Source organism: Astatotilapia calliptera, chromosome 11 (genome assembly GCF_964374335.1).
Source record: "Astatotilapia calliptera chromosome 11, fAstCal68.1, whole genome shotgun sequence".
Lineage (NCBI taxonomy): Eukaryota > Metazoa > Chordata > Actinopteri > Cichliformes > Cichlidae > Astatotilapia > Astatotilapia calliptera.
In genome coordinates, this window is record NC_137432.1 from 2,441,321 (window position 1) to 2,468,239 (window position 26,919).

Consider the following 26,919-nt stretch of genomic DNA (forward strand, 5'->3'; position numbering starts at 1 on the left):
TGCGTAACCATGGTTACAGGGGACCCTTTGGAGCTCCGCTGCTCAGCAGCAAAATATTTCAGATCAATATGTAAATACTCCAACTCTAAAACCAAGTAAAATAAATATGCTGCATATGTGTATAGTGCACCGCGAACGCGTTCAATTTCTGGAAGAGGCTGTAAAACGGAGTTAAAAGGTGACCGATGGCAGCCATACTGAGGTGAGTTGTTGAGGATATGTCGAGCTGTCGATAAGCACGGCTGTTTCTGTGCTCTTATATACTGTTTTGCTGGCGTTAGTGAAGCTGCTTTCAACAATGTAACTCTGAAGGCAACTCTGATGATTAATGAATAAACTCTCGATGTGACGACGTGAGCATGTAATTGTAACCCTGTGTTCATTTAGTCGTTTGATACCGTTTAATATCCAGCACATCTATTGGGTGTTTTCTTATAACATGCCCTGGAATCATTTTAAGTTTTACAATGCCGGTGATTTACGACTCTTTCGCGACAGTCAACTGTGGCGTAAACTCTGGCGGGTCTCAGAGCTAGCTTATGTGAGCCAGCAGTGACATCTATACATGCAGTAGCCTTAAAATACTGATTATTTATTCTGCTGCGAGGTAAGAATTTGTTTTATACGTTTATTGTCACATTGTGCGCCATGTTATTGTTTCGGTGAAAAGAATTTCTACAATGGCGGACTTAGACAAAATAGTGTTACTGTTAATTTGACTCTCTGCAGTGTTTAAATGCTTACATATACACAGTTTACTTGTGTCAGCTAGTGGGAGGGCAGAGAGCGCAGCCTTTACATTGTTTTATTGTAGAGTGACAGGAACTGCCTATGAGCTTCTAATCAAGCAGAAGTATTGACAGAAAATCTATCAAAGGAAATACATTGATGAAAATGAAAGAAGAGAAATATTTATATGATGTTCCATCTTCCTGAGAGCTGATTGGCTGTGATGACTCCTTCAAGTACTACATGCTACTTTGTCCTGCTAGTTAAGCCTGCTGTCTGTTCTCAGGCCTCCTCCTGTTTCACTGCCATATATCCATCACCAGAGGGCTCCACTGACCTGCCTGCTGACATCAGAGCACACCCCTGTGTCATGTGACCTGGCAGGAGTAGCAAAGCTGGACTCAGACCTGGCCCAGGCAAGTTCAAAGGCAGCTGTGGTAGAGAGAGTATATGGGCTCAAATTGTGCTCATAAATATTTTGTACTTGTAAATCAGGATTTGTGTGTTAGGTGAGCACTCGGCTGTCGGGGAAACTTGTTTTGTAAAGGTCGTTTAGCTAACCCGTGCAGGTGAATGAATTTCCCCTGACTAAAGAAATCAAGAGAAACGCACCAGGCTGCTCAGTAACTAACCACGGTTACTGTACTTTTATTATGAGTATTATACTGTAAGAGCAACAGGCTGGACTCTGCTTCTGCTCCTGTGCAGAGCTGATTATTAAATATGTGCAAACAGAAGCGTGTTTTCTGTCGCTTTCCACATGTGGAACGACATTAACGCCAACTTTTAAAAAGCTGGCACTTCAGTAACCCCTCATTAGTCAATAGCTACGGATTAAATAGCAAAGCCCGATACTTATGTACTGAAACCAACTACTTCCGTTTGGCAGCTTAAGTTAAAATGTTAATTTTTTCCTCTGATTATTTTTTAGCACTGACTCTGTGTATTTTTTGTTTGTTGCAAATATTCAGGTTAAAAAACTGTCCGAATTATTTTTAATGAGTTATGTTCACAAAGTCACATGTGCAGTACTCTGTATAGCTTGCATCCTTTAGGACAAATAATTTGAAGCATTAATATTTCTTGTTCAATACTGAGCTGATAACACCTCTGTATGTTGTGACCAGGATGCAGCAGCAGACTGAACCTCGACTGAAACCTGCTCCATCATCTCATCTTTGCAGATGTCCATTTATAAAGCATCAACAACTCAAAGGTAAACATGATGTTAGAAAATGTGTTAGTAAGGCCTTTTGTCAGTGATATTCAGTTAACAAACAGTCAGGTGAATAATCAACACTGAGACACTTGTGTAGGTTAACGTGCTGCACGGGTGAAAAGCTCAGAGCTAATCACACCGAACTGCAGTATTCGTTTATTTTTATAGGTTACATCGTCAATATGCAAATATAATCACATTTCCTGTTACGCAGATTCTGATGCTGTCTGTGTGTGTGTGTGTGTGTGTGTGTCACAAAGTATGTGTGTTGCAAGTCAATTTCTAAGAATAATATAATGCAAGTCAACTTCTGCGGATATGTATTTCTGTGCTGGTCTCTTGCGGTAAAGGCCAGTGTCACAGGGTCAGCTTCCTGTTTCTACAGAAAACTGTGTCTGGTGAAATATGTATAACATAACTTTTGAAGCATAAGCAAATAAAACAATAAAAACTCCCTAACATCCCTCCCTGTTGTTACCGTATTTCACCACTTCAATCATACTTTATTATCAGCTAACAATCACTTGCACATAACATTTTCAATTGTAGCATCATTCAGTATATGCGAATGTGTGTGTTCCTATACTAAATCTTCTTCGTCCGGTTCATCTTCTTGTGGCAGTCCAACATAGGTGATCACTGTGGCCTGTACCATTTTGCCAATCATTGATCTGATACAGGGTAGAATGCAAGTTGAGAACATGCAAAGCAATAAAAGAAGAACTCCTATCAAGACAAGTCCTTTGATCACGAGGGTCTTTCAGCTGCCGCTCAGCAGCCAGGTCAGCCAGTCCTCTGTGTTCATGACATAGTCTTGTTGCTGTGCATTACTCAGTTGTCGTAACTTCTCCAGGGCGGTGGTCATGGTCAAGGAATGCACGCTATCTGGAATATAGGTGCAGCAAGTGGTGTTGAATAAGACACAGAGGCCCCCTCTCTCAGCGAGAATCATGTCCAGGGCAACTCTGTGTTGCATGACCACTATTCTGATCGCGTCGATTTCCTCATTCTGAGCCTTGTTTATCCATGTTGAGCTGTTCAGGAAAAGTCCAAATCGGTAGTCAAGAGTCTCGATTCTTAGCATGTTTTTTCCATTCCCGATCCATGGGAAAAGTGAGTGCAGGACTTTCTGTCCGGTGGTCCACAACTTGAACTCCGCTGGTACATCACTGCCCCAGATTGGATCATGAGGTTGCACGTCATCAGTGCTCCTCTTGCGTCTTGGTTGGTCCTGATGGAATATTCTGAATGTGTGGTCTGACACTAAAATTGGGGCGCAGAGTCCGGTGCTGTTGGGTGGGATGGTGAAGTATGTCTTTGAGCCACATGCCCAAGCTGTACCCTGCACCCAATATGTGCCATTCAGGAAGCTTATCCGTGCCTTTCTGTCCTGCGGCATCCGGAAAGTCTGGGAGCAGTTTTGATTCATCCCCAGCTTTCTGTCAGTGCGCCCCAGGGCAGCTGTGGCTACAATGTAGCTTGCCATCGCCAGTGTGTGAATGTGTGTGTGAATGGGTGAATGACTGAATGTAGTGTGAAGCGCTTTGGGGTCCTTAGGGACTAGAAAAGCGCTATACAAATGCAGGCCATTTACCATTCTGTTGCCGTATGCGAAGGTGAAACACATTGGATGTTGTATTCCTGGTTCCCTCCTGACGTTGAAAGATTTTCCCTTGTCATTGGTCGCATTCAGGTGTACCCAGTATCGGTCATCACAGCTGTAGTTCCAGTCTGAGACCTCTGGTGCACAAGATACTACCTCATTAGGTTTATAGTTGATCAGTGTTCCATTACACCGTGGCAGGTCGGGTTTTGAGACTTGTGTCTTTAACTCAACCTTGAAGAAGAAGATGTCTTCGGGGGAACATGTTCCGCTGGTGGCTTTGTAGAATATACATAGGGCTTCGGAAAGGCTGGGTGATTTTCCATACAGGGTGGCTTGCATTGCTGTTGTTGGGAGGTGAGAACAGACGTAGCAGCCAGTGTGGTTGTCTTCTGTATGTACTCGGTTGTAGACGTACCGGTACCAGGCATTGTTCAGTCAGGGGTGGTTGTGCTCTTTGTCCATATCCTTTAGGTGTAAGTTGTCATATGACCATTTCTTCTGCAGGTGGTGCTGTGGGTCCTCGTCTGTCCAGGTGAGTATCAGTAGGCTCACTAGGAGCGCAATGCCAGTCATTATGAGGACAAGGTTCTTCATGATGACCAGGCACACCCGGGCTCCAGGTGAGTAGACCACTGGCGAGAAGACAAAAGGGCGGGATATACCCAAACAGCCCTTTCCTCCACCAGGGAACACCTAGGAGTCGGGGGAACCGGCGTCTATGCTTGTGTTGTCACTCACTTTTTTGCAGTGGCTTTGGTGGATCCAAGATGGTCTTTCTGCTATTTTGCAGGCAGTCGGTGTGCTGAGTAAGACCTGATATGGGCCTTCCCACCTTGGTGAACTCCAATTCTTTCTCTGGAGCACTTTGATCAGGATCCAATCACCTGGTTGCAACCTGCAAGAAACTGGAGAGAATCTCTTTATTCTCAAATAATTTAATCATCCACTCTGCTAGGGTGGTTTCTCTTATAGACTTATTAATAGGCTCACTAGTGAGAGGCAGTGGGAAAAAGGTCTCCCGTGAAGTGCTTAGGGAGGATATCTGACATTCCCCCCTTTCCGACACACGTGTTAATCCGTGTGTCGCTAATGCTGCCGTCTTGTGTAGGGATTGTGGCAATACTGGTTTGCCATTACAGGTCAGTAAGTCATTGTGTAGTTCTACTCCACACTTTAGCCATTTCTTACGCTCTGCAATAGGTGCGGCTTTCTGTTCATCTTTAAGTACATCAAGTGGTATTAGATGTGAGGTTTCAGACATCAAAGTCTGTACAGGTTGCTGTGCTGCCTTCTTTGCTGCTCGGTCTGCAAAGTTATTGCCTTCAGTAATTTCTGAATTATCTTTTTTGGTGTGCAACGCATATTGACTGTCAGTGTGAATATTTATATATTTCTATTTCTCGACCTTTGCGCAGCATGCACGTATGATAGCCGCTAGTTCTGCACTCTGTGCTGAAAAAGAGGAAGCTAAAGGTTTCGCTTCTAAAACAGTGTCTACAAAAGTAGGCTGCAGTGTACTAAAAATGTCTGGTCGGGGTTTCATTTTTTCAGTTAGCTTCTGCATACAGCTGTGTTCGGCACCATCTACTTCCACAGGAAGGAGAGTGCTTGTCACAGTCAGGCAAAGCTAAAACTGTGCTTGTTTGCAGGGCAAGTTTTAAGTCAATAAATGCTTTGTCTGCCTCTGGTGTCCATTCTATTTCATCTTTCAGAGCTAAGTGTTTGCCATAGATCAGGTTTTGCAAAGGTTGGGCCAGCAGTGCATATTCAGGTATCCAACATCTGCAAAAGTTGCAGAGACCTAAATAACTCATCATTTGTTGTTTGGTGACAGGTTTTAGGAGCGTTCTGTACAGCTACTTTTCTGCTGTCTAACAGCTGTCTGCCTTGTCCTGTCAGTCTGTGGCCAAGGTACGTTACTTCTCGGCTCCACAATTGCAATTTATGCTGTGAGACTTTATGGCCTTGCTCTGCTAGATGTTGCAAAACTGTGTGTGTTTGCTTTGCAATCCGTTTGTGTGTAGCCTGTAATCAAGATATCATCAACGTATAGCAGGAATTTACCTGGGGCAAGAAGCGTGCAAAATGACATGGATTTTCTCAGAGCTTCTGCATAAAGAGTGGGGCTATTCTGGAATCCCTGAGGCAACCTTGTACAGGTATACTTCTGGTTGTCAAAAGACTCCCTAACACCTTTAAAACAAATAAAAAATAAACAGCTGTCGGCAGAACTGTAGGACTGAACAACTTCAGATCCTGAGTGTGTGAGGACAGAGAAGGATCAGCTCTATTTCAGATTTGAGATAAACTTTATATTTCAGTTTGTGATGATTCTGTTTGTGATTACAGGAGCCGTCCTCAGATTCAGACCTCAGCACCACCCAGTGACAGCAGACAGATCATCCTATATCTTCACTCTTTGTAGTAACTCCAAAATTAACTGAAGAAAACAGTACAAAGGTTAAAGTACCACATGTGCTGTCACTGAAAGCTGCAGCTGTTTTATTGATAAATTTAAAGACAAAAAGTCAAAAGGATTAATCACCCCTGTAACTGTGTCACTGTACATCAGCATTAACAGGACCTCAGTTTGGTGTTTCAGAAAGCTGCTGATCTCAGACCTGCTACATGAAGAGCACATGATGTTTTCTCTGACACAATTAAATAAAACCTGATTAAAGTCAAAGGTTGTTACTTGTATTTGAACTAAAAACTTGTGATCTGGAATTCTTTCACTGTTTTTGACAATAGTGTTATTTATCATAAAGTAATTCAGAGTCATTCATACCAGAGTAACCAGAGAGCACAACATATATTTAACTTTCTACAGGACTTAAAGCTATGATATTATGTAAAAGTCCAGACCCTCTGAGGATTATCTGAGTACTTCTAACACTTGAGGGAAGATGAACAACTTTAATAATAGACCAACGCGTTTCAGCTTGTGGCCTTCATCAGGGCCACAAGCCCACAAAGCAAAGGTCTCCATCAGTGTTCATGAAATGCTGGGTTTATCCTTCTTGTGAGGGAGCTGCTGGTGAAGATCACGAGCCCTGCTTGATCCCGGCGATGAGTTTCAGTCTTCCTGGTGTTTCTGAAATGATGCCTCTCACTGTGGGTCAACAGAACTTCTGGCACAGGACAGCTGTAATGAAAGAAATTGAAGAAGTTTTGAAAAAAAATCTTGGAAATGCCCTATATGTGAGAAGCAGATTTTGTAGATAACTAACAAGATAACTAAAAGTATAATTTTCACCATACATTTACTAACCTTGTCATCTCCTGCACTGTCTGTTTTGGGGCGTGTCCTTCCCAGCGCTCATGAGACTGCTTTGCTGCACTGTGGTATGAGGTGCTAACCTGTTGACAGTGTTCATTTTAAAATGTATTCCACCAAAGATTATAGAAGTAATGTATTCTGAATACTTTACAACTACATGAATGTCCTATTGCTGTGTGATTTATTACTGTTACTGAAGGTTACTCTCCACACCAACACCAACTAGATGTTTAAATCTTAATATAAATGAGTAACAGTAGGTGCACATCAGGTAAGGCTGCACTTTTTGCAGCGATCTCGTATAGAAAACTATTCGCGCGTATATAAAACAGGTCCGCGGCTCCGAACTGTAGTAAAGGGGCCTCTGGCTGATACGTCGGGATCTTTTTTTTTTCCTGGATCACCTGTTGAGAAAGAAAAAAGAAAACAAGCAGAAGAAGACTAGAGCAATAAAATAAACAACATCATGATGATCTATGGGAATATAACAGTAAATACTAAATGTTAAACATTATTGTGCAGCACGTAAGATCGACAGCGCACAGTGTGCTTTAAGGTAGGAGCCAAAAAGGAGCAGAGCAGCGGCGTTAAGGACGTCCTCGCCGTACCTGGGTCCATCAGGTCCTCCAGACGCGTGAGCAGTTTGGTGAGTTTCACCATTTGCTCCAGGAGCTGCGCCTGGATGACGGCCGATTCCAGCAATACCACCGTCTTTCACTCGCCCAGTTTGAGGACCTGCTGTCCCGCATTGGTCCCAGCATCGCCCGCCTAAACACCAACTACAGGCGCTCAATCCCACCTGCAGAGCGCCTGTCCATCTGCCTGAGGTTAGTGTTTAATACGGTAGTCCTTTATTGATACCTGTGCTAACATGGATGTGCTATGCTATCAACGAATGCTGTCTGTGTTTACTGAAAGCAAACTGTGGTACAGAGACGACTGTTTATAATATTTCTAGTGATACTCAGAAGCTCTCATCAAGTCCCGATTTAATTCGATTTATGCTGTTATCAGTGTTTGAATGATAGCATGGCTGTGGTGTCCTATCAGTGTATGCTCTCGCTGTTTGCTGATATCAGACTGTGGTATGAGGACCACTGTGGGTTAACCTTTGTAGTGATACTCACTCCTTTTTATTTAGACCTGGTTTAATTCTGGGATAGTTGAATCTTTGTATATAATCCCAGCAGACTGTTTTAGATTATATCTAATATATATCATGCAATTATCCTGATAATTACAAAAGGTTTTATGTAAGATTTATGTTTTGTAATTTAAATCTGACATCACAAAAGTATTTTGGAATTTGAATAATGTATTTTGTAACTGCAGCATTTTGTCCAGGTTCCTTGCCACCGGGGACTCCTTCAGGACCATCACATTCAGTTTTCGAGTTGGTGTGTCCACGGTGAGCCAGATCACCCCCCAGGTAGCGACGTCCATCTGGGACTGTCTAGTGGACGACTTCATGGCTGTGCCTTCAACTGCAGACTGGCGGTGCATTGCAGAGGGATTCCAGGAGCGCTGGAACTTCCCTCTCTCCCTCACAGTAGAGGTTGCATCTGCGCTCCATGGAGCTCTGTCCTGAAATTGCGGAGAAGTGCGTGAAGGCAATGTGTGTTCTCCACAATTTTCTGCCGAGAGAGGTGCCGAGAGAGGGGCACCTGCTGTGAGGGGTGTGGCACCTGCTGTGAGGGGTGTGGCACCTGCTGTGAGGGGTGTGGCACCTGCTGTGGTGGAGCCGTTGCAAGGCCTGGGTCGTGTAGCAGCAAACAACTCCTCCAGAGAGGCTGTCCTGGTGAGGGAGAAGTTCATGGCTCACTTCTCGGCGCAGGGAGCCGTGTCTTGGCAACCAAAGGAGTAGCCTGTTTGAAGTCTGAGTGACTTCCCCACAACGGCTCTTTTAAGAGCCACCCACAAACCTCTAAAGAGTGTTCCTGTCTTTTTAAAATTTTCTTAATAAATGCAGCTCTACTCCAAAAGAAACTAACCTCTTTTTACTCTCTAAATAACTTGTCTTCACTATGTTCCTATGACCAGTGTGATGCAACCGTTTGGGCAACCTTATTAATAGTCATTATTTTCCTGTATGAATCGCTGTTACAGTAAAAAATGTCACTTGCATATATCATATAGGAGATATGGGTAGCTACTGGTACACAAGTCGGGGCCTGATCACCCCCGGCTGGGTCGCCTGGGCGAGGGTGTAGGATGTTGTGAGACCCGAAACACCTGATGACCCCAGGATACATCACTGAAGATGCGTACCAGTGCATCCAGGAGATGTCTTTATAGTTAAACGTTATGTAGCACGATGTCTCCTTCCAACACAACTGCACAGTCTCACACAGACGTATCGGCATCGTCATCTTGCAGGATGGTGAGGATAACAACTGATGCACCGTTCAACACTGGTTCCAAAAACAATGTCAGTGTCCTGAAGAAAAGTAAAATATGAAGTATTGAGAGCCAAGAAAAACTAAGGACAAAATGCATTTCTAAAGATTTTAACTTTAACCTCTATACCATGATGGTCATTTGACTCATGGAGGTTTTAAAAGAAAAAGCTTACTTTCCTTTAATTAATGGCACAGTATCTTTCACCCACCAACCTTGTGATGAGTTTTGTACAAAAATATTTTCTTCTGGAACAACGCCCAGCTGCTCCTCAGCAGAAAAAAGCAGTGAGAGTTATGACAACTGCAATCCTCACCATAAAATTATCCAATCACACATCTGCTTACCTGCATAAAATTATCTGACAACTGCAATTTAACATTTACAGTTTGATGATTTAAAGTCTCACACACAAGCCGTTGGAAAGGGGAGGAGAGTCCTGCTGCTTCCAAGTAGACCACATTTCATTCATAATGTTGTAAATCCAAGCCTATTATGTATTCATGATTTGAATCCTGGGTTGTGCGAAATAAACCCTAGACAAAGTGAACTAAGGTGTAGGTTTATTAGGTTATGTTGTGGTGATCCCTGAGGCATAGGTGTTCATACTGGAGTGTAAAATTAAAACCAATGGAAGATGGACAAGAAAGTTCAAAGCCATCATGTCTTCAGTTTAGAAAAAATAGAAAAGAAGAGGAGGAGAAACGAGCAAAAGATGCAGGTAAGCAGATGTGTGATTGGATAAAGGCAGGTCATCCTGAAACAATCAGAATCAGAATACTTTATTGATCCTGAAGGAAATGATGTGGGTTACAGTTGCTCCAAGAAGAAATGGTAAAAATAGCAACAGTAACAGACTAAACTCCAAACATTATGTTACAGATTTTAATATTAATTAGTCATTGTCAGTTGTTGAGTTGTTCTGTTCTCATTGTATGATGAATCATGATGGATGTTTGGTGGCTGTTTGCATACTATGTGCACTCTCTCTCTCTTCATATGTGTGTGTGTGTCTCTCTGGTGAAATTCAGTATGGTTCCGACAACAGTTTTATGTTACAGTTTTTTACAGACGCTAGGACACATGTCTCAATACTTAGGTCACGTTGGCAAAACTCCTCACACAGTGAGCACAACAGAAGTCTATGTGGGCTAAACTGAGGACCAGTTATCATTGTTTTGGCACAAAATGCATTCAATGACTACATCTCTCAAATTTCATGAATTATCTTCTCACTCAGACACAACAACTGCCAAAAATCTTTGTATGTACAGGACATTTTGCATGTGCTTACATACTGTTTTCAAAACTGTTAAACTTATGGTCAAAACAATAACACAATGCAAAACTGAATAAGACAGCAAAATTCAACATCAATATTTTATTGAAACATATTTTAAATCTAAAAATGCAGTTTAACCAGCCACAGCTGATTCTCATTGTAGATGAACATCTACACAGGTGTTACTCCTTCAATTGTTCAACTCCTTCAATTCTGGCAGCCAGAAGATTCTTTCCTAGGTGTATTGCCCTAGATGACATAAGATGTGATGTGGATGAGAACCTGTGGCCAAATGGAGAAGACCGAGTAGAATAGCATTACTATTGTATGTGTATCAGTGGATGGTGTGTATACAAATTCTTGTATTTTGGGATTACTTAGTGCAAAAACATAAAAATACATAAACAAATATTAACGAATTCTGCATGATGTCTGATTCATTCCAGTAACATATATTGAAATTATAAACAGAGATGTGTCCTTGTTTTACACAAGAAAACACTGTGTAACATGTTGTTAGTGTTTTTTAGGTCATTGTTTTGTGGGTGACAAAGTGTGTTTGTCGGCTGTCAACCTTTGCTAGTGTTCTGGAAGAATGAGTTTATTTGAGACCTGAATGAAGTGTTTTGGTAGTTGTAGTGCATTTTGAATGTGAAATGAACTGCTTTGCCAAGCTGACGGTCAGTTAGGAGGATTGTGTGAAGAGTTTTGCAAAAGTGACCTAAGTATTGAGACATGTGTCCTAGCGGCTGTAAAAAACTGTAATATGTTTTGTGTGTGTGTGTTTGTGTTTGTGTGTTTGTGTTTGTGTGTGTTTGTGTTTGTGTGTGTGTGTGTGTGTTTGTGTGTGTGTGTGTGTGTGTGTGTGTGTGGGTGGGTGGGTGGGGGGGGGCAGAGGGAGTGTTCGCCCAGGGCTAGGACCGCCACTGCCCATGTTTGCCTACTGGTGGTGGTCAGAGGGCCCGGTGGCGCCAGTGTCCGGCAGCCTCGCCTCTGTCAGTGCGCCCCAGGGCAGCTGTGGCTACAATGTAGCTGCCATCACCAGTGTGTGAATGTTTGAATGACTGAATGTAGTGTGAAGCGCTTTGGGGTCCTTAGGGACTAGAAAAGCGCTATACAAATGCAGGCCATTCACCTGTTCATCAAGTTCATCCAGGAGGTCTTCCATCTCCTCACCAAGAGCTCCCTTCTTAGACCGGTACAGTTTCAGCAGGCCAGGCACAAATTTGTCCCCAGGACGTCTTTGCTTGTGATCCGATGAAGTTTTTCCAGATATCTAAACAAGACGTTCACCAAAATATTGTCATTTATTCAGCACAAAAAATTCCTGGGTAGCTGTCTTGGACAGTCTGCGCCATGTTATATGCCTGATTGTGTTATCAACAGCAAAACCTACTTCAAAAATCTCTCATGAATACACATTTTGCACAGGAATAGAAACACCCTCCACAAAACCCATCTCTACACACGACTGTCAGCTTGTTGCCACACTCTGTGCTGCTCTTTGTGCCCTGAGTGAAGCTAACTCAAACCTGTTTGTGTCTGTGTGGATTTATTTCACATTTCCATAACAGGACATGCTTTAATCATCATCATATCTCATTAAATTTGGCACAAAGAGCTGTGCGTTTGCATTTTCAAATCTAGACATTATGTTTTGAACTTTTTACAAATGATTTCCACCAATGAAGACTCTGAGCACGCCACAAACACATTTAATGAACAGCATGTGTAATTCCTCATTTATTCTAGACCTACATCAAGCAATAAAATATTATAAAGCCGTGTGTTAGTATTCATTCACGTCAGACTTTTTGGTGTTGAGTATATGAATGATCAGTACTAGAATGGATATGATTCATTATGGATAAAAACCTGAATGAGGCCTTTTCTTTTCATTTTCTCTCCTTTATTATTTATAACACGTTGTTTATGTGTTTATGGCTCTGTTTGGTACATTTAAATAGGTTTTTAGAAAGAAAGAAGGACGTTTATTCCAGGCGGAACAAAGTATTTGCACATCCTCCTCCTGCCGGAACTTCAGAGCGGGACACGAAGCGGAAGTAAACATTTTTAAAAGCCGGCAGTTTGGTTGTTCCAGCGTGAACTTTTGAAGGCTCGCTTTGTGCTGTGTGTGAGCCGAGGCAGTAACGATGCCTCCAGTTCAGTATCTGAGAGAGTTTATCAACGAGCGACTAACTGCTGCTGCTGAACAAATATTCTTGGAGTTTGAAAAAACGACCGTCCAGTACGAGGAAGAGATCGACCGTCAGCGCAGACTGCTGGATATCACCTGGAAACCCCAAATCAAGCTGCACAGGACAGGTGAGTGTCCCTCTGAGGGAGGATCCTGATCACAGCTCTGCGGGACGTTTCTGATTGTGAGGACTTTTTGGAGATGTGCGCTAACAAAGAGCAAACAGAGGACAGGACTGCGCTGCGCTCCATGCAAACAGCAGCTGGTGGATTTGAGCTTTTCTCTGACCTGGATCCATCACTCAATCCTGTGAATTGTTTGAAAATCTTTTTGTTTGGCGGTGAAACGTGTGTTTGATGGTGCGTTCAGGTGCACCTCATAAACTCAGTAATCTAGCCTGAAAAGGTTTTTCCTTGATTTCCTTTCTTCTTCTGCAGAGCTATAAAGAGTTCAGTGTTAATGTCATAACAATAAGGCTTTTTTTATTTCTCCATCAGTGACGTCAAAGTGGTCGCCCGGGCCCGTTGTGGTGATTGTCACAGTTCATAAAAGCTAAAGTCATACACAGCACGTGCACGGTTCCTGTGGTCACATTTCCACACGTCTTGTCTTTATCTGAATAAATGCAGATCTGAGATCAGTGACTTACAGCTGATTGGACGGCTTTACTCTCACACACATGGGCGACGCAGTCATGCTGTAAAGTCCTGTTAATGTTTCTGTGGTTGTGACGTCTTTCTTCTGTCTCTCCAGACGTCCCACAGCAGCAGGTCTGTGAGGAGGAGGAGGTTCTCCCTGAGCAGCAGCTCTGGAACCAGGAAAGAAGCTTCAATGTGGACCAGGAGGAACCAGAAGCTCCACAGATTAAAGAGGAACAGGAGGAACTGTGCAGCAGTCAGGAGGGAGAGCAGCTGGGACTGAAGGAGGAGCCTGAAGTTCGTAATGATCCTGTGCAGTACGAGGAAGAGATCGACCGTCAGCGCAGACTGCTAGATATCACCTGGAAACCAGAAATAAAGCTGCACAGGACAGGTGAGTGTCACTCTGAGGGAGGATCCTGATCACAGCTCTGTGGTACGTTTACTTTGAGGCTGCGGGGATGTTTCTGGAGGACAGAAGGTGAATGTGTCTCTGTTTAAACAAGCATTCAGCTCTAAACTCACCCGAGGACACTGCACTGAGGCAGGGTTGGGGTTTTCCTCTCACACTTCCAATTCAATTTTATTTATATAGCACCAAATCACAACAACAGACTCCTCAAGGCGCTTTATATTATACAGTAGATGCAGAGAAAAACCCAACAATCATATGACCCCCTATGAGCAGCACTTTGGTGACAGTGGGAAGGAAAAACTCCCTTTTAACAGGAAGAAACCTCCAGCAGAACCAGGCTCAGGGAGGGGCGGGGCCATCTGCTGTGATTGGTTGGAGTGAGAGAAGGAAGACAGGATAAAGACATGCTGTGGAAGAGAGACAGAGATTAATAACAGATATGATTCAATGCAGAGAGGTCTGTTAACACATAGTGAGTGAGAAAGGTGACTGGAAAGGAAAAACTCAATGCATCATGGGAATCCCCGGCAGCCTACGTCTATTGCAGCATAACTAAGGGAGGATTCAGGGTCACCTGGTCCAGCCCTAACTATACAGTGGGGCAAAAAAGTATTTAGTCAGCCACCGATTGTGCAAGTTCCCCCACCTAAAATGATGACAGAGGTCAGTAATTTGCACCAGAGGTACACTTCAACTGTGAGAGACAGAATGTGAAAAAAAAGATCCATGAATCCACATGGTAGGATTTGTAAAGAATTTATTCGTAAATCAGGGTGGAAAATAAGTATTTGGTCAATAACAAAAATACAACTCAATACTTTGTAACATAACCTTTGTTGGCAATAACAGAGGTCAAACGTTTACTATAGGTCTTTACCAGGTTTGCACACACAGTAGCTGGTATTTTGGCCCATTCCTCCATGCAGATCTTCTCGAGAGCAGTGATGTTTTGGGGCTGTCGCCGAGCAACACGGACTTTCAACTCCCGCCACAGATTTTCTATGGGGTTGAGGTCTGGAGACTGGCTAGGCCACTCCAGGACTTTCAAATGCTTCTTACGGAGCCACTCCTTTGTTGCCCGGGCGGTGTGTTTTGGATCATTGTCATGTTGGAAGACCCAGCCTCGTTTCATCTTCAAAGTTCTCACTGATGGAAGGAGGTTTTGGCTCAAAATCTCACGATACATGGCCCCATTCATTCTGTCCTTAACACGGATCAGTCGTCCTGTCCCCTTGGCAGAAAAACAGCCCCATAGCATGATGTTTCCACCCCCATGCTTCACAGTAGGTATGGTGTTCTTGGGATGCAACTCAGTATTCTTCTTCCTCCAAACACGACGAGTTGAGTTTATACCAAAAAGTTCTACTTTGGTTTCATCTGACCACATGACATTCTCCCAATCCTCTGCTGTATCATCCATGTGCTCTCTGGCAAACTTCAGACGGGCCTGGACATGCACTGGCTTCAGCAGCGGAACACGTCTGGCACTGCGGGATTTGATTCCCTGCCGTTGTAGTGTGTTACTGATGGTGACCTTTGTTACTTTGGTCCCAGCTCTCTGCAGGTCATTCACCAGGTCCCCCCGTGTGGTTCTGGGATCTTTGCTCACCGTTCTCATGATCATTTTGACCCCACGGGATGAGATCTTACGTGGAGCCCCAGATCGAGGGAGATTATCAGTGGTCTTGTATGTCTTCCATTTTCTGATGATTGCTCCCACAGTTGATTTTTTCACACCAAGCTGCTTGCCTATTGTAGATTCACTCTTCCCAGTCTGGTGCAGGTCTACAATACTTTTCCTGGTGTCCTTCGAAAGCTCTTTGGTCTTGGCCATGGCGGAGTTTGGAGTCTGACTGTTTGAGGCTGTGGACAGGTGTCTTTTATACAGATGATGAGTTCAAACAGGTGCCATTCATACAGGTAACGAGTGGGGGACAGAAAAGCTTCTTACAGAAGACGTTACAGGTCTGTGAGAGCCAGAGATTTTCCTTGTTTGAGGTGACCAAATACTTATTTTCCACCCTAATTTACGAATAAATTCTTTACAAATCCTACCATGTGGATTCATGGATTTTTTTTTTTCACATTCTGTCTCTCACAGTTGAAGTGTACCTCTGGTGCAAATTACTGACCTCTGTCATCATGTTAGGTGGGGGAACTTGCACAATCGGTGGCTGACTAAATACTTTTTTGCCCCACTGTATGCTTTAGCAAAAAGGAAAGTTTGAAGCCTAATCTTGAAAGTAGAGATAGTGTCTGTCTCCTGAATCCAAACTGGAAGCTGGTTCCACAGAAGAGGGGCCTGAAAACTGAAGGCTCTGCCTCCCATTCTACTTTTAAATACTCTAGGAACAACAAGTAGGCCTGCAGAGCGAGAGCGAAGTGCTCTAATAGGGTGATATGGTACTACAAGGTCATTAAGATAAGATGGGGCCTAATTATTTAAGACCTTGTATGTGAGGAGCAGGATTTTGATTCCTGGATTTAACAGGAAGCCAAAACAGGAGAAATCTGCTCTCTCTTTCTAGTCCCTGTCAGGACTCTTGCTGCAGCATTTTGGATCAGCTGAAGGCTTTTCAGGGAGTTTTTAGGACTTCCTGATAATAATGAATTACAGTCGTCCAGCCTGGAAGTAATAAATGCATGAACTAGTTTTTCAGTGTCACTCTGAGACAGGATATTTCTAACTTTAGAGATGTTGCACAAATGGAAGAACGCAGTCTTACATATTTGTTTAATATGTGCATTGAAGGACATGTCCTGGTCAAAAATGACTCCTCACAGCGTTACTGGAGGCCAAGGTAATGCCATCCAGAGTAAGAATCTGCTTAGATACCATATTTCTAAGCTTTTCAGGGCCGAGTACAATAACCTCAGTTTGATCTGAATTAAGAAGCAGAAAGTTAGCGGCCATCCAGGTCTTTATGTCTTTAAGACATTCCTGCAGTTTTTTTTTTTTTTTTTTTTTTTTTTTTCATTATTGAACTTTTAATTGCAAAGCAGGAAAACAGCAGTCACCAGCATATACATACACAGGACAAAGATGCATCTACATGTATAGCAGGACGTGGGAGGCAGAAAGAAAAAGCCAACAGCAATAGTAATAAACAATGAAAAAGGTTAACAATCGTCCCTTTGTTGCCAGGCTAAATCCCGTAAGCCCGATTTCAACCTCTGAGCAGAAGGAGTGTCCAGGTGGGCCAAAAAAGGGTCCCATATGCGATAGAAAAGGAAAGGTTTGTCCTTAAGTGCCGTAGAGAAGGCTTCCATTGGCATAATACATATCACAGACTGTAGCCACTGGTTGACAGATGGAGCCTTATCAGAAATCCACAGTACCATAATGCACTTTCGAGCGTAGTGCAGCAGTATGTGAAGGAGATCTTTGCTGCGAAAGCCGGCAGGTAGCTCATCATTTAGTCCTAACAAGCAAGTCCTTGGACCCAGATGCAGTCGGCAATTAAATATAGTACATAGCTTGTCTATGAGTGATCTCCAAAACTGTAGAATAACAGGGCAGCTCCACAGACAATGAAAAAAGGAACCAACAGCAGACTGACATTTGTTACAAAGATTAGGCAAAGCTGGAAACATCATGTGTCTCTTCTCAGGTGTAATATAAAGCCTATTTATAAGTTTAAACTGCCTTTCCCAAATAGAATTAGATGCCAAGGCTTTAAAAGGACGACAACGCAACTCATCCCAAGTTTCAGCATCTATAGCGCCTACGTCTGATTCCCATTGGCCCTTGATTTTGTTAGAGTCATCCATTCTAAGATCAGACAGAATGTTATAAATCTTTTTAGTGATACATTTTAGTTGGGTAGTTTTTACCATGAGTGATTCTATAGGAGAAAGACCAAACCCTCCATTAAAATCCTTCAATTTAGAAGTAATATAGTGCTTTACCTGAAAGTACTTCAAAAAATCCTTATTGGTCAGACCAAACTTGCTTTTCAGTTGATTAAAAGTAAGAAGAGAGTTCTCATGAACAAGATCACCCACTGTATTAATCCCTTTTTGAGACCAGTCCGCAAAACCAGCCCGAAGACCAGGTAAGAAGTCAGGGTTTTCATGAATAGGAGTAAGAAGGGAGAAACAATTAAAATATCCTTCCAGGCGCCTGACTTTGCGCCAAACAACGAGCATATTCTTTAGCACCATATTATCTTGTGTTAGAACTGTGGCTTTACCTGAGGAAATATATAGCAGGTTCCGCAACGGATACCCTTTAAAGAAGTGGACTCAGCGCTGAGGTAAATGGAATCCGGATCGTCCATAAACCAGTCTGTAAGAAATTTAAACTGTGCAGCCAAGAGGTATTGTGGGAAGGAGGGAGCGGCAAGACCACCTTTCTGAACCGGCAAACACAGAAAACTGTATCTCAGCCTAGGTCTTTTCTTACGCCATATAAAAGAAATAATTGAACCATTTAATTTTGACAAAACCTTTTTGACAGAGCAAGCGGTAACATCTGGAATAAATACAAGAGGCGAGGGAGGATATTCATCTTGACCAGATGAATACGACCTAAGAGAGACAGAGGGAGGCTGCACCACCTACCCAAATCGCGATTGATGGTCTGAATTAAAGGGGTGTAGTTCAGACTATACATTTCTTTTAGATTCGGTGAAATCTTTACCCCTAAATAAGTGAAACCGGAGGGAGACCAACGAAAAGGCTGAGAAATGTTTGGATCAACCTCATTTAGAACAGAGAGGGGCATAGCCTCACTTTTAGAAAAATTGATCTTGTAGCCTGAGAAGGAGCCGTATTGGGAAATTAACGCAACTAATCTAGGAATTTGAGTGAGCAGGATATTCTAGAAAAATTAAGACGTCATCTGCATAAAGTGAAATCTTATGTTGAGAATTGTTCAAACAGAGTCCTTCAATAGCAGCATCCTTCCTAATGGCTGTGGCAAGGGGTTCCATAGCCAGGGCGAATAACAAAGGGCTCAGCGGACAGCCCTGTCGACTGCCATGTTCAATACTGAAATTGTCCGACCTATAACCATTGGTAATCACTGCCGAAAGAGGGGAAGTATAAAGGATCTGAATCCATTTAACGAAGTTGTCATCTAAACGAAATTCTTGAAGTGTGAAAAGAAGAAACGGCCATTCCAGACGGTCAAAGGCCTTTTCAGCATCAAGTGAGATGACTAGAGCCTCAGGGTTAAACAAAGATGAGTGCTGAATAATGTTAAGTAGGTGCCTCACGCTATGTGTGGAATACCGCCCCCGTATAAAACCAGTTTGATCATTCTTAACGATCGAAGGTAGTATTGGCTCAAGACGTACAGCCAGGACCTTAGCAAGTATCTTCAAATCAAGATTTAAAACAGATATAGGCCTATAGGAGGCACATTCTTCTGGAGGTTTCCCCTTCTTCAGAATTAGTGAAATATTAGCCTCCATTAAGGAGGGGGGGAGAGTGCCTGCCTCAAAAGAGGACAGAAGCATCTTATGCAGTGGGGAAGTCAGACTAAACTTACTAAATTTCTTAAAAAATTCCCCTGTGAACCCGTCTGGACCCGGGGCTTTGTTATTTGGAAGCATCTGAATAACTTTCAAAATTTCACTTTGCGTTATAGGCTTACATAAATCATCCCTTTGGATTTCAGTAACTTTAGGTAAATTTAGTCCTAAGAAGAAGTGATGCATACCTTGTTCCAATGTTGATTTAAACTGGGAGGTATATAACCGCTTATAAAAAGTTTTAAAAGTATCATTAATAATTACATTGTCATATTTAGGTAAACCAGATGAGTCTCTAACACATGGGATATTACAACCAGCACCCTTATTATGAAGAAGATTAGCCAGATAGCGGTTAGGTTTATTAGCAAACTCATATAACCTCTGCTTCATGAAGAAAAGAGATTTCTCAGCCTTTCTTGTTAATAGTGCCTCCAAAGCTGTTTTAACCACCTGAATTTCATTCCTTAATTGCTCTGATGGTGATTCATTATGTTTAGCTTGCAGTTCGTGCAAATCCAGTTCCAATTTCTGTTGTTCCATCTGATTTTTCCGCTTCAGGCCTGCTGAATATGATATAATCAGTCCATGAGTGTAAGCCTTCAGGGTGTCCCAAAGCAGGCCTGGAGAAACTTCAGGGGTTGCATTGACCTTTAAAAAATGTTCAAGCTGATCATTTAAAAATATTTCGAATTTTGGGTCGTGAATCAAAAAATTGTTAAATCTCCAGGTATGAGACCGAGGGACAGGATTTAGATCACTTAGCTGAACAAAGACCGGCGCATGATCTGATATAATAATATCGCCTATTGTACATCCCAAAATGTTTCCCAGTGATCGTTTGGGGGTGAAAACGATCGATTCTACTACTTGTTCTATGAACACCCGGAAAAAAAAGTAAATTCTTTATCGTTAGGATGAAGAGTCCGCCAGGTATCAACCAGATCAAGTTCGTTACAAGTATCTAAAAGTGCTTTGGTCCTTGTAGACATTTGAATTTGTTTAGGAGGGGATCTGTCCTTAGTTGTAGAAAAATATCAGTTAAAATCACCGGCTATCACAGAATTATCACAAACCCAATCAGAAAAGGAAGAGAAAGTATGAGCAATAAAGTCGTTAGACTGTACTGGTGGAAAGTAAATATTCAGAAATGACACCGCCTGACCACCTAGGGTGCCCTTTAAGGAAACACATCTACCAGACTTATCACAAATTGTTTGGTCAACTGTCAGCAGTAGGTGTTTATGTATTAAAATGGCTGCACCGCGACTCTTACTCGTAAAGGAGGAACTAAAAACTTGACCGACCCAATCACGTTTCAGTTTTAGATGCTCCTGAGGAGACAGGTGAGTTTCTTGCAACAAGGCAACATGGACATTCTCCCTCTTAAGAAAACTCAATATTTTTTTCCGTTTAATAGGGTTATGTATACCTCCTACATTCCAGGAACAAACATTTAACACTGAATTATCACTTATCATACAATATTTGAAATAAGCATGGAACCTCGCTCAGGTGACCAAAGCATAGCTGATATGTAGGGCTCCCAAACACTGCTCTACAACACCAGTGGCAAGTAAAATACACATAGAAAAACAAACGTACTGCTTTGCTAACAATTAACAAAAAACTATTTACAAGAAACAGAACCGTCAAGAAACCAGTGAGTATGGAGGTCAGACAAAGGTCTCCAACGCCCAGCAGGGGGCGCAAGCAAACTTTCCAACTTGGACATAGAAAGATGCTGGACCAGAGTCTTTTCTTAATCAGTAACGTGAAACAGCTGCCCGCCCGCAGCTAAAACAAGGATTCGGATTATAAATGGCTAAATAAAATAGTCTATATGTATGGGGTTATTATCTCCGCGCAGACCCGAAAAGAAAAAAAGAAACCAAACAGAAAAAAAATAACAATAATAAAAAATAAATAAATAAATAAAAAAGTAAAAAGAAAGGAGGAGACGAGGGATTGGCGAATGCCTCACGTATGGGACAGGAGCACAGATCAACAGTCCGCTGGAGCCACTGAGGATGAGCGCGGTCCCGCCCCTTGAGGCACGTTATCCAGGTAAGCTGAGACTGCTTCTGGAGTTCTAAAAGATTTCTCCTGGCCATCGATCTTGATCCTAAGGACAGCCGGGTACATCATGGCGAAGGGGACACCCATCTCCCTGAGGCGTTGTTTGACGTGGTAGAATCCCTGGCGTTTCTTCAGAACAGCGGCGGAGAAGTCCTCGAATATCATAATAGGAATGCTGTTATGAAATAAGGACTGCTTCCTCGTAGCCATTTGCATGATCCGTGCTTTATCCTGGAAGTTGTGGAGCTTTATGATGACCGCGCGGGGCCGCTGGGCACTGGAAGGGAGGCGTGCAAGCACCCGGTGGCAGCGATCGATTTTAACAGCGCCGCCCTTGAAACTCACAGCCACCAACTCCGGTAACCACGTTTTGAAAAAAGACACAGGGTTGGTACCTTCACTGCCTTCGGGTAGCCCAATAACACGTATGTTACACCGTCGGCTCCTGTTCTCCAAGTCATCAATCTTATCCAAAGCGGCCTCCAGCTTAAGCTCCACTTCAGAAATCTTGGCGCCATATCCCACTGTAACATCTTCCTGCGTTGATATACGCACCTCTGCCTCCTTCATTTTAACATCCAATGCAGAGATGTTAGCTGCGCATGTTTCCAGTCTTTTCAGAACCGGATCAATCTTCTTCTCAAAGGAGGCCTCCACAGCCTTCTGCAGCTGCGCCGATACCATCTCCACCAATTTGTCGACGTCCATTTGGCCGAGAAGTGGGGACGACTGGGCCTCCGCCATAACCGCTACAGCATGATCGCTGAGCGGAGGGTGATTTTCTCCGGATTTGCCCGGTTTCGACCTGAGGTTGAGCATAAAAGTGGTATCGTGCCATCTCTACTTTTCACTAGAGATGGCACGATACCACTTTTTTATGTCCGATACTGATATCATAAATTTGGATATCTGCCGATACCGATATGAATCCGATATAGTGTTTTTTAATCAACAAAACAGTTTTTTTTAAATATCTTGCTGCATTTTGTATAAGTTCATACTCAAGTTTAAAACAACAACTACACTAAAGCTATTCTGTTATACCTGTATGCAAAAAAAAAATATTTCATAGTTCCGAAATACTGATCAATCTAATAAACTTAAACCTACACCATCCTCCCTATTCTGGTATTTTAAAGAGTACTTAGCGTAAATATTAAGCAACCTAACTAATAGGGTTCCAACTCCCAGCAACAAAAATAAATAAATAAAAAATTATTTATTTATAAATAAAAAATCACGCTCCTCATGATGTTTAATCGATGTAATCAACCTTAATTTGATGCAGTGTGAAAAACAATGCACAGAAATCAATTATTTTTCAAGAAATATTAAATAGATTCAACATCTTTCTTCAACAGAATTGCAGACTGCACAGATGGTGCCTTCCCAAAGGAAAAAGTACTATAGCTTACTAGGGTATATTAGACTTAACAGTTACTATATACAGTAATGGACTTCTATACATTTTACATCAGATTAAAACTTTGGTGTAAGATTCAGATAATTATTTATTAAAAGCTCGACATTTTAAATGAGAATAAGAAAGAAAAGTATGTCTTTGTGCCCCCTTTTCCCTGTTAATGCCCTATCGGCCCCCCTGGCTAAACTTTGCTAGATCCGCCCCTGCACAGTTACAGCCGTCAGCTGCGTAGAAAAGGATCCTGGTGTAGAAAGTAATATTAAATACATTCTAACAACAGCTGATCAAGCTTAAACGTGCTGCTGTTGTTCAGCCGCTGGTTTCCTCTTTCTGGTGCAAAGTGGGCCAAAAACAAACAAGAGAGATGGACTCGCGACAGAAAAGCCGATCAGCTGATCATTAAGCAGTTTCATGATTGAAGTAGCAGCAAGAAGAGGCAGTCGCTCCATATATCGGTTGTTAAGCTTAACGCTGGAATGCTTTACAAACATTCAGAGATGGACTTACACACTTGCTTTACTTCTCTCTGTGATAACTTTGTTGGAGATGAAATGTCGGTTTGGTGGCGAAGCTCCAAATGCTATCCAGACCACCGACAGGTCCCGCATGCCACAGCCGCTCTATCACGTGATGCATACTGCTCCGACGTGCTAACGTTCTGAGGTGAGTTACGGCGCGTTGCAAGTTTTGTGAGGTGCTTTCGAGATATTTAATGGATCGGATTACATTTTTTATTTTTCTCCGATATCCGATCCAGTAATTTAGGTCAGTATCGGACCGATACAGATACGTAATATCGGATTGGTCCATCTCTACTTTTCACACAGCTGAATAAACGTCAAGCTGAAAACTGATTAAACAGAAGTGTGAGATGGTCGAGAATTTACTCCAGTGTCGTGTTATATTTTAGATAGCAAGAAGCAGATGGCTGAGTTTATTAAACTCCACCAGGACAAACTGCAAAGGTCATTAAACGTTTAATAAACTATCATCTTGTCTTCATTTTTAGTTAGCACATACCTTAAACACTTAAAGCTGTAAGCTAATGATAGTTATATAAGAGCAGACGCTGCTGGTGCAATACGTTTTACGTCCAATGGATGATGATCTGATTAGTCGACTAATCGCAAAATTAATCGTTGACTAATCGACTATCAGAATAATTGTTTGTGCCAGTCGAAGGTGACACCTGGGTGAAAATCAAATCTCAGGACATACCACAATTCACGGATCACATTAACTCGGTGGACCGACACATCAAATTCACCAGCGAGGATATGAAAAGTGGCAGGTTAGCCTTCTTTGAGTGTGAGATTTCCATCAGTAATGGGGGACATCTAAAAGCTGATGTGTACCAGAAACCTACGCATACAGATCAGTATCTAAGGTTTGACTCTCATCATCCACTGGAACACAAACTGAGTGTCATTAGGATGCTACACCACAGAGCGAACACCATCCCCACTGACCCAGCAGCCAGGGAAGCAGAAAAACAGCACATCAGGAATAGGGATGGGTACCGGTATCTGGTGCCATTGTGGCCATATGCTTTTTTTTTTTTTTTTTTTTTTTTTCTTTTCCTGAATTGTCATACACTTTGGATTCTAGCCAATTATTTAACTTTAGCAAGGATAGTAGGCGGGTCCAGGTACGTACGTTCTTTTAGAGCAGAGCTACAGATTAAAAATGCTCAAGGCGAAGCGGTCAAAGTCTGGCTGTACTTCACAGCAAAATATGCAAACTCAGCCGCAACAAGTGCTTTAAGCTGATACTGTGATACTGTCAAAGGAGGTAACACCTCAAATCTGATGAAACACCTGGCGACGCATAGCGTTTTTTTTTTTTGTTTTTTTTTGTTTTTTTTTAAAGCCGAGAAATGCACCGTATTTGATAGCTTACTGCGAAACCTCACGCAGTGCACATCTACTGCGGGTGTGGTGCCTGTTGTCGGACCCAGAGTTAGCAACATCCCTCAAGAACCCAAAGAGGAGAGTCCTGGCCCCTAGCCCTGCCAGTGTAGCAGAAATGATGAGGATGATGATGCAGCAGCAGCCGTTCTTCTCTGCGTGAGTAGCTTAATGTTGTTCGTGTGTAATTTACGTTGAGTAGGCTAACCACGTTATTACATTAATGCATGTAAGGTGAACTAGCAAACACCGTCGTAGTTACATGCAGCTGTGTTCTTGTTTGATGGCAGATACTCCCTTCACCCTGGCCAAAAAGGCTAAAATGACCAAAGAAAAAGTGGAAAACAGTTAAACATGAGAGGTTTTGGACAAGGTTTATGGTTTTGTTTTGTTTTTTTTCCACTGTTTAAGCACTGCTTCCATCCAAGAGTGATACCATATATGCCCTATAGCTGCAGAAAAGGCTAACATTGTTATCTTTTTACAAAAAAACAGCTGAACATGAGAGGTTTTTGGACCAATTTTGTGTTCTCCATTCTTTAAGCACCGGTTTGAGCACCGTTTAAGCACCGGCACAGTTTCAAAAGTACCGATTTGGCACCGGTATCGGATAAAACCTAAATGATACCCATCCCTAATCAAGAAGGCCCTGAGTAAATGTGGTTATCCCAGCTGGACTTTTGTCAAAGCTGGAGAAGAGCAAAAGAGAAAGATAAGATAAGATAACCTTTATTAGTCCCACACGTGGGAAATTTGTTACCCTCAGTGATCCCGTATGTGTCAGTAGTATGGGAACAATTGAGACCCATTTTCTCTAAACTCTGTGGCTTTCAAACCACAAAACAGGTGAACTCGGGTGTCAGTCCACATACATGAGTGATGCAGTCATGCTGTAAAGTCCTGTTAATGTTTCTGTGGTTGCATCAGTAACTTTTTTCTTCTGTCCCTGTAGACGTCCCACAGCAGCATATCTATGAGGAACAGGAGGTTCTCCCTGAGCAGCAGCTCTGTGACCAGGAGAGGAGCTCCAGTGTGGAGCAGAAGGACCCAGAACCTCCACAAATTAAAGAGGAACAGGAGGAACTGTGCAGCAGTCAGGAAGGAGAGCAGCTGGGACTGAAGGAGGAGCCTGATACCTTTATGGTGACTGCTGCTGAGGAAGGAGAGCACAGTGAACCAGGAGGAGATGGGGAGCAGCTCCTCTGTGATGACTCTCCTCAAAGTGAAAGCACAGATGAAGAATCCAGCAAGTGTGAAGAGTCAGGGCTAAGCGAAACTGTGACCTCAGTGTCAAAGAAGAGACAGAAGCGAGACAGAAGTCACAATGATGTGGAGAGCCGGACTGTGTCTGATGTTTGCCAAAAATCCATCAAGAATCAGGCCCAAAGAAAGAAACCCCACATTGATGTGAAACCGTATCCTTGTGATACATGTGGGAAAAGTTTCAGAGCTAGAAGTACATGGAAACATCACCTTGCAATTCACACTGGTGAGAGGCCATATCCCTGTGATACATGTGGGAAAAGTTTCAGTCGAAGCGGTACTCTGTATATTCACATGAGAACCCACACAGGTGAGAGGCCATATCCCTGTGATACGTGTGGGAAAAGTTTCAGTCGAAGCAGTAATTTGTATGATCACATGAGAATCCACACAGGTGAGAAGCCATATCCCTGTGATACATGTGGGAAATGTTTTACTCAAAGCAGTCGTTTGTATATTCACAGGAGAACCCACACAGGTGAGAGGCCATATCCCTGTGATACGTGTGGGAAAAGTTTCAGTCGAAGCAGTAATTTGTATAATCACAGGAGAACCCACACAGGTGAGAGGCCATATCCCTGTGATACATGTGGGAAAAGTTTCAGTCGAAGCAGTAATTTGTATATTCACAGGAGAACCCACACAGGTGAGAGGCCATATCCCTGTGATATATGTGGGAAAAGTTTCAGTCGAAGCAGTACTTTGTATATTCACATGAGAACCCACACAGGTGAGAGGCCATATCCCTGTGATATATGTGGGAAAAGTTTCAGTCGAAGCAGCCATTTGTATATTCACAGGAGAACCCACACAGGTGAGAGGCCATATCCCTGTGAAACATGTGGGAAAAGTTTCAGTCGAAAAAGTATATTGATGCATCACAAGAAAACTCACAGGTGAAAAGCCAGAGGCTCGTAAAATGTTTCAGTGTGAGTAGGAATTTGATAGACTGCATGAGAACTCTCACAGGTTGTTGTTTTCCAGAAATAAATGTCTTTTATGCTGTA

At 42.7% G+C, this 26,919-nt stretch overlaps 1 protein-coding gene across 3 annotated transcripts; it reads left to right on the top strand.

Moving 5' to 3' along the window:
- On the top strand, positions 1 to 26,919 carry LOC113031927 (uncharacterized). 3 transcript variants are annotated; one of them, XM_080307717.1, is made up of 5 exons: positions 1 to 202; positions 1,016 to 1,145; positions 1,857 to 1,945; positions 13,464 to 13,742; positions 25,602 to 26,919. In XM_080307717.1, the coding sequence occupies exons 3-5, from the start codon at positions 1,858 to 1,860 to the stop codon at positions 26,810 to 26,812; spliced, it is 1,578 nt and encodes a 525-aa protein (XP_080163843.1). In that variant the 5' UTR covers positions 1 to 202; positions 1,016 to 1,145; position 1,857; the 3' UTR covers positions 26,813 to 26,919. The 3 variants fall into 3 exon arrangements, with proteins under 3 accessions (XP_080163843.1, XP_080163844.1, XP_026040260.1); XM_080307718.1 differs by lacking the exon at positions 1 to 202 and adding an exon at positions 455 to 607; XM_026184475.2 differs by lacking the exons at positions 1 to 202; positions 1,016 to 1,145; positions 1,857 to 1,945 and adding an exon at positions 12,427 to 12,838.

Excerpts from the sequence above, each read along its gene's own strand:
- LOC113031927 (XM_026184475.2), top strand. The coding sequence starts at position 12,667 with ATGCCTCCAGTTCAGTATCTGAGAGAGTTTATCAACGAGCGACTAACT. Across the intron at positions 12,839-13,463 it reads AATCAAGCTGCACAGGACAG|ACGTCCCACAGCAGCAGGTC; the intron begins GTGAGTGTCCCT and ends CTGTCTCTCCAG. Across the intron at positions 13,743-25,601 it reads AATAAAGCTGCACAGGACAG|ACGTCCCACAGCAGCATATC; the intron begins GTGAGTGTCACT and ends CTGTCCCTGTAG.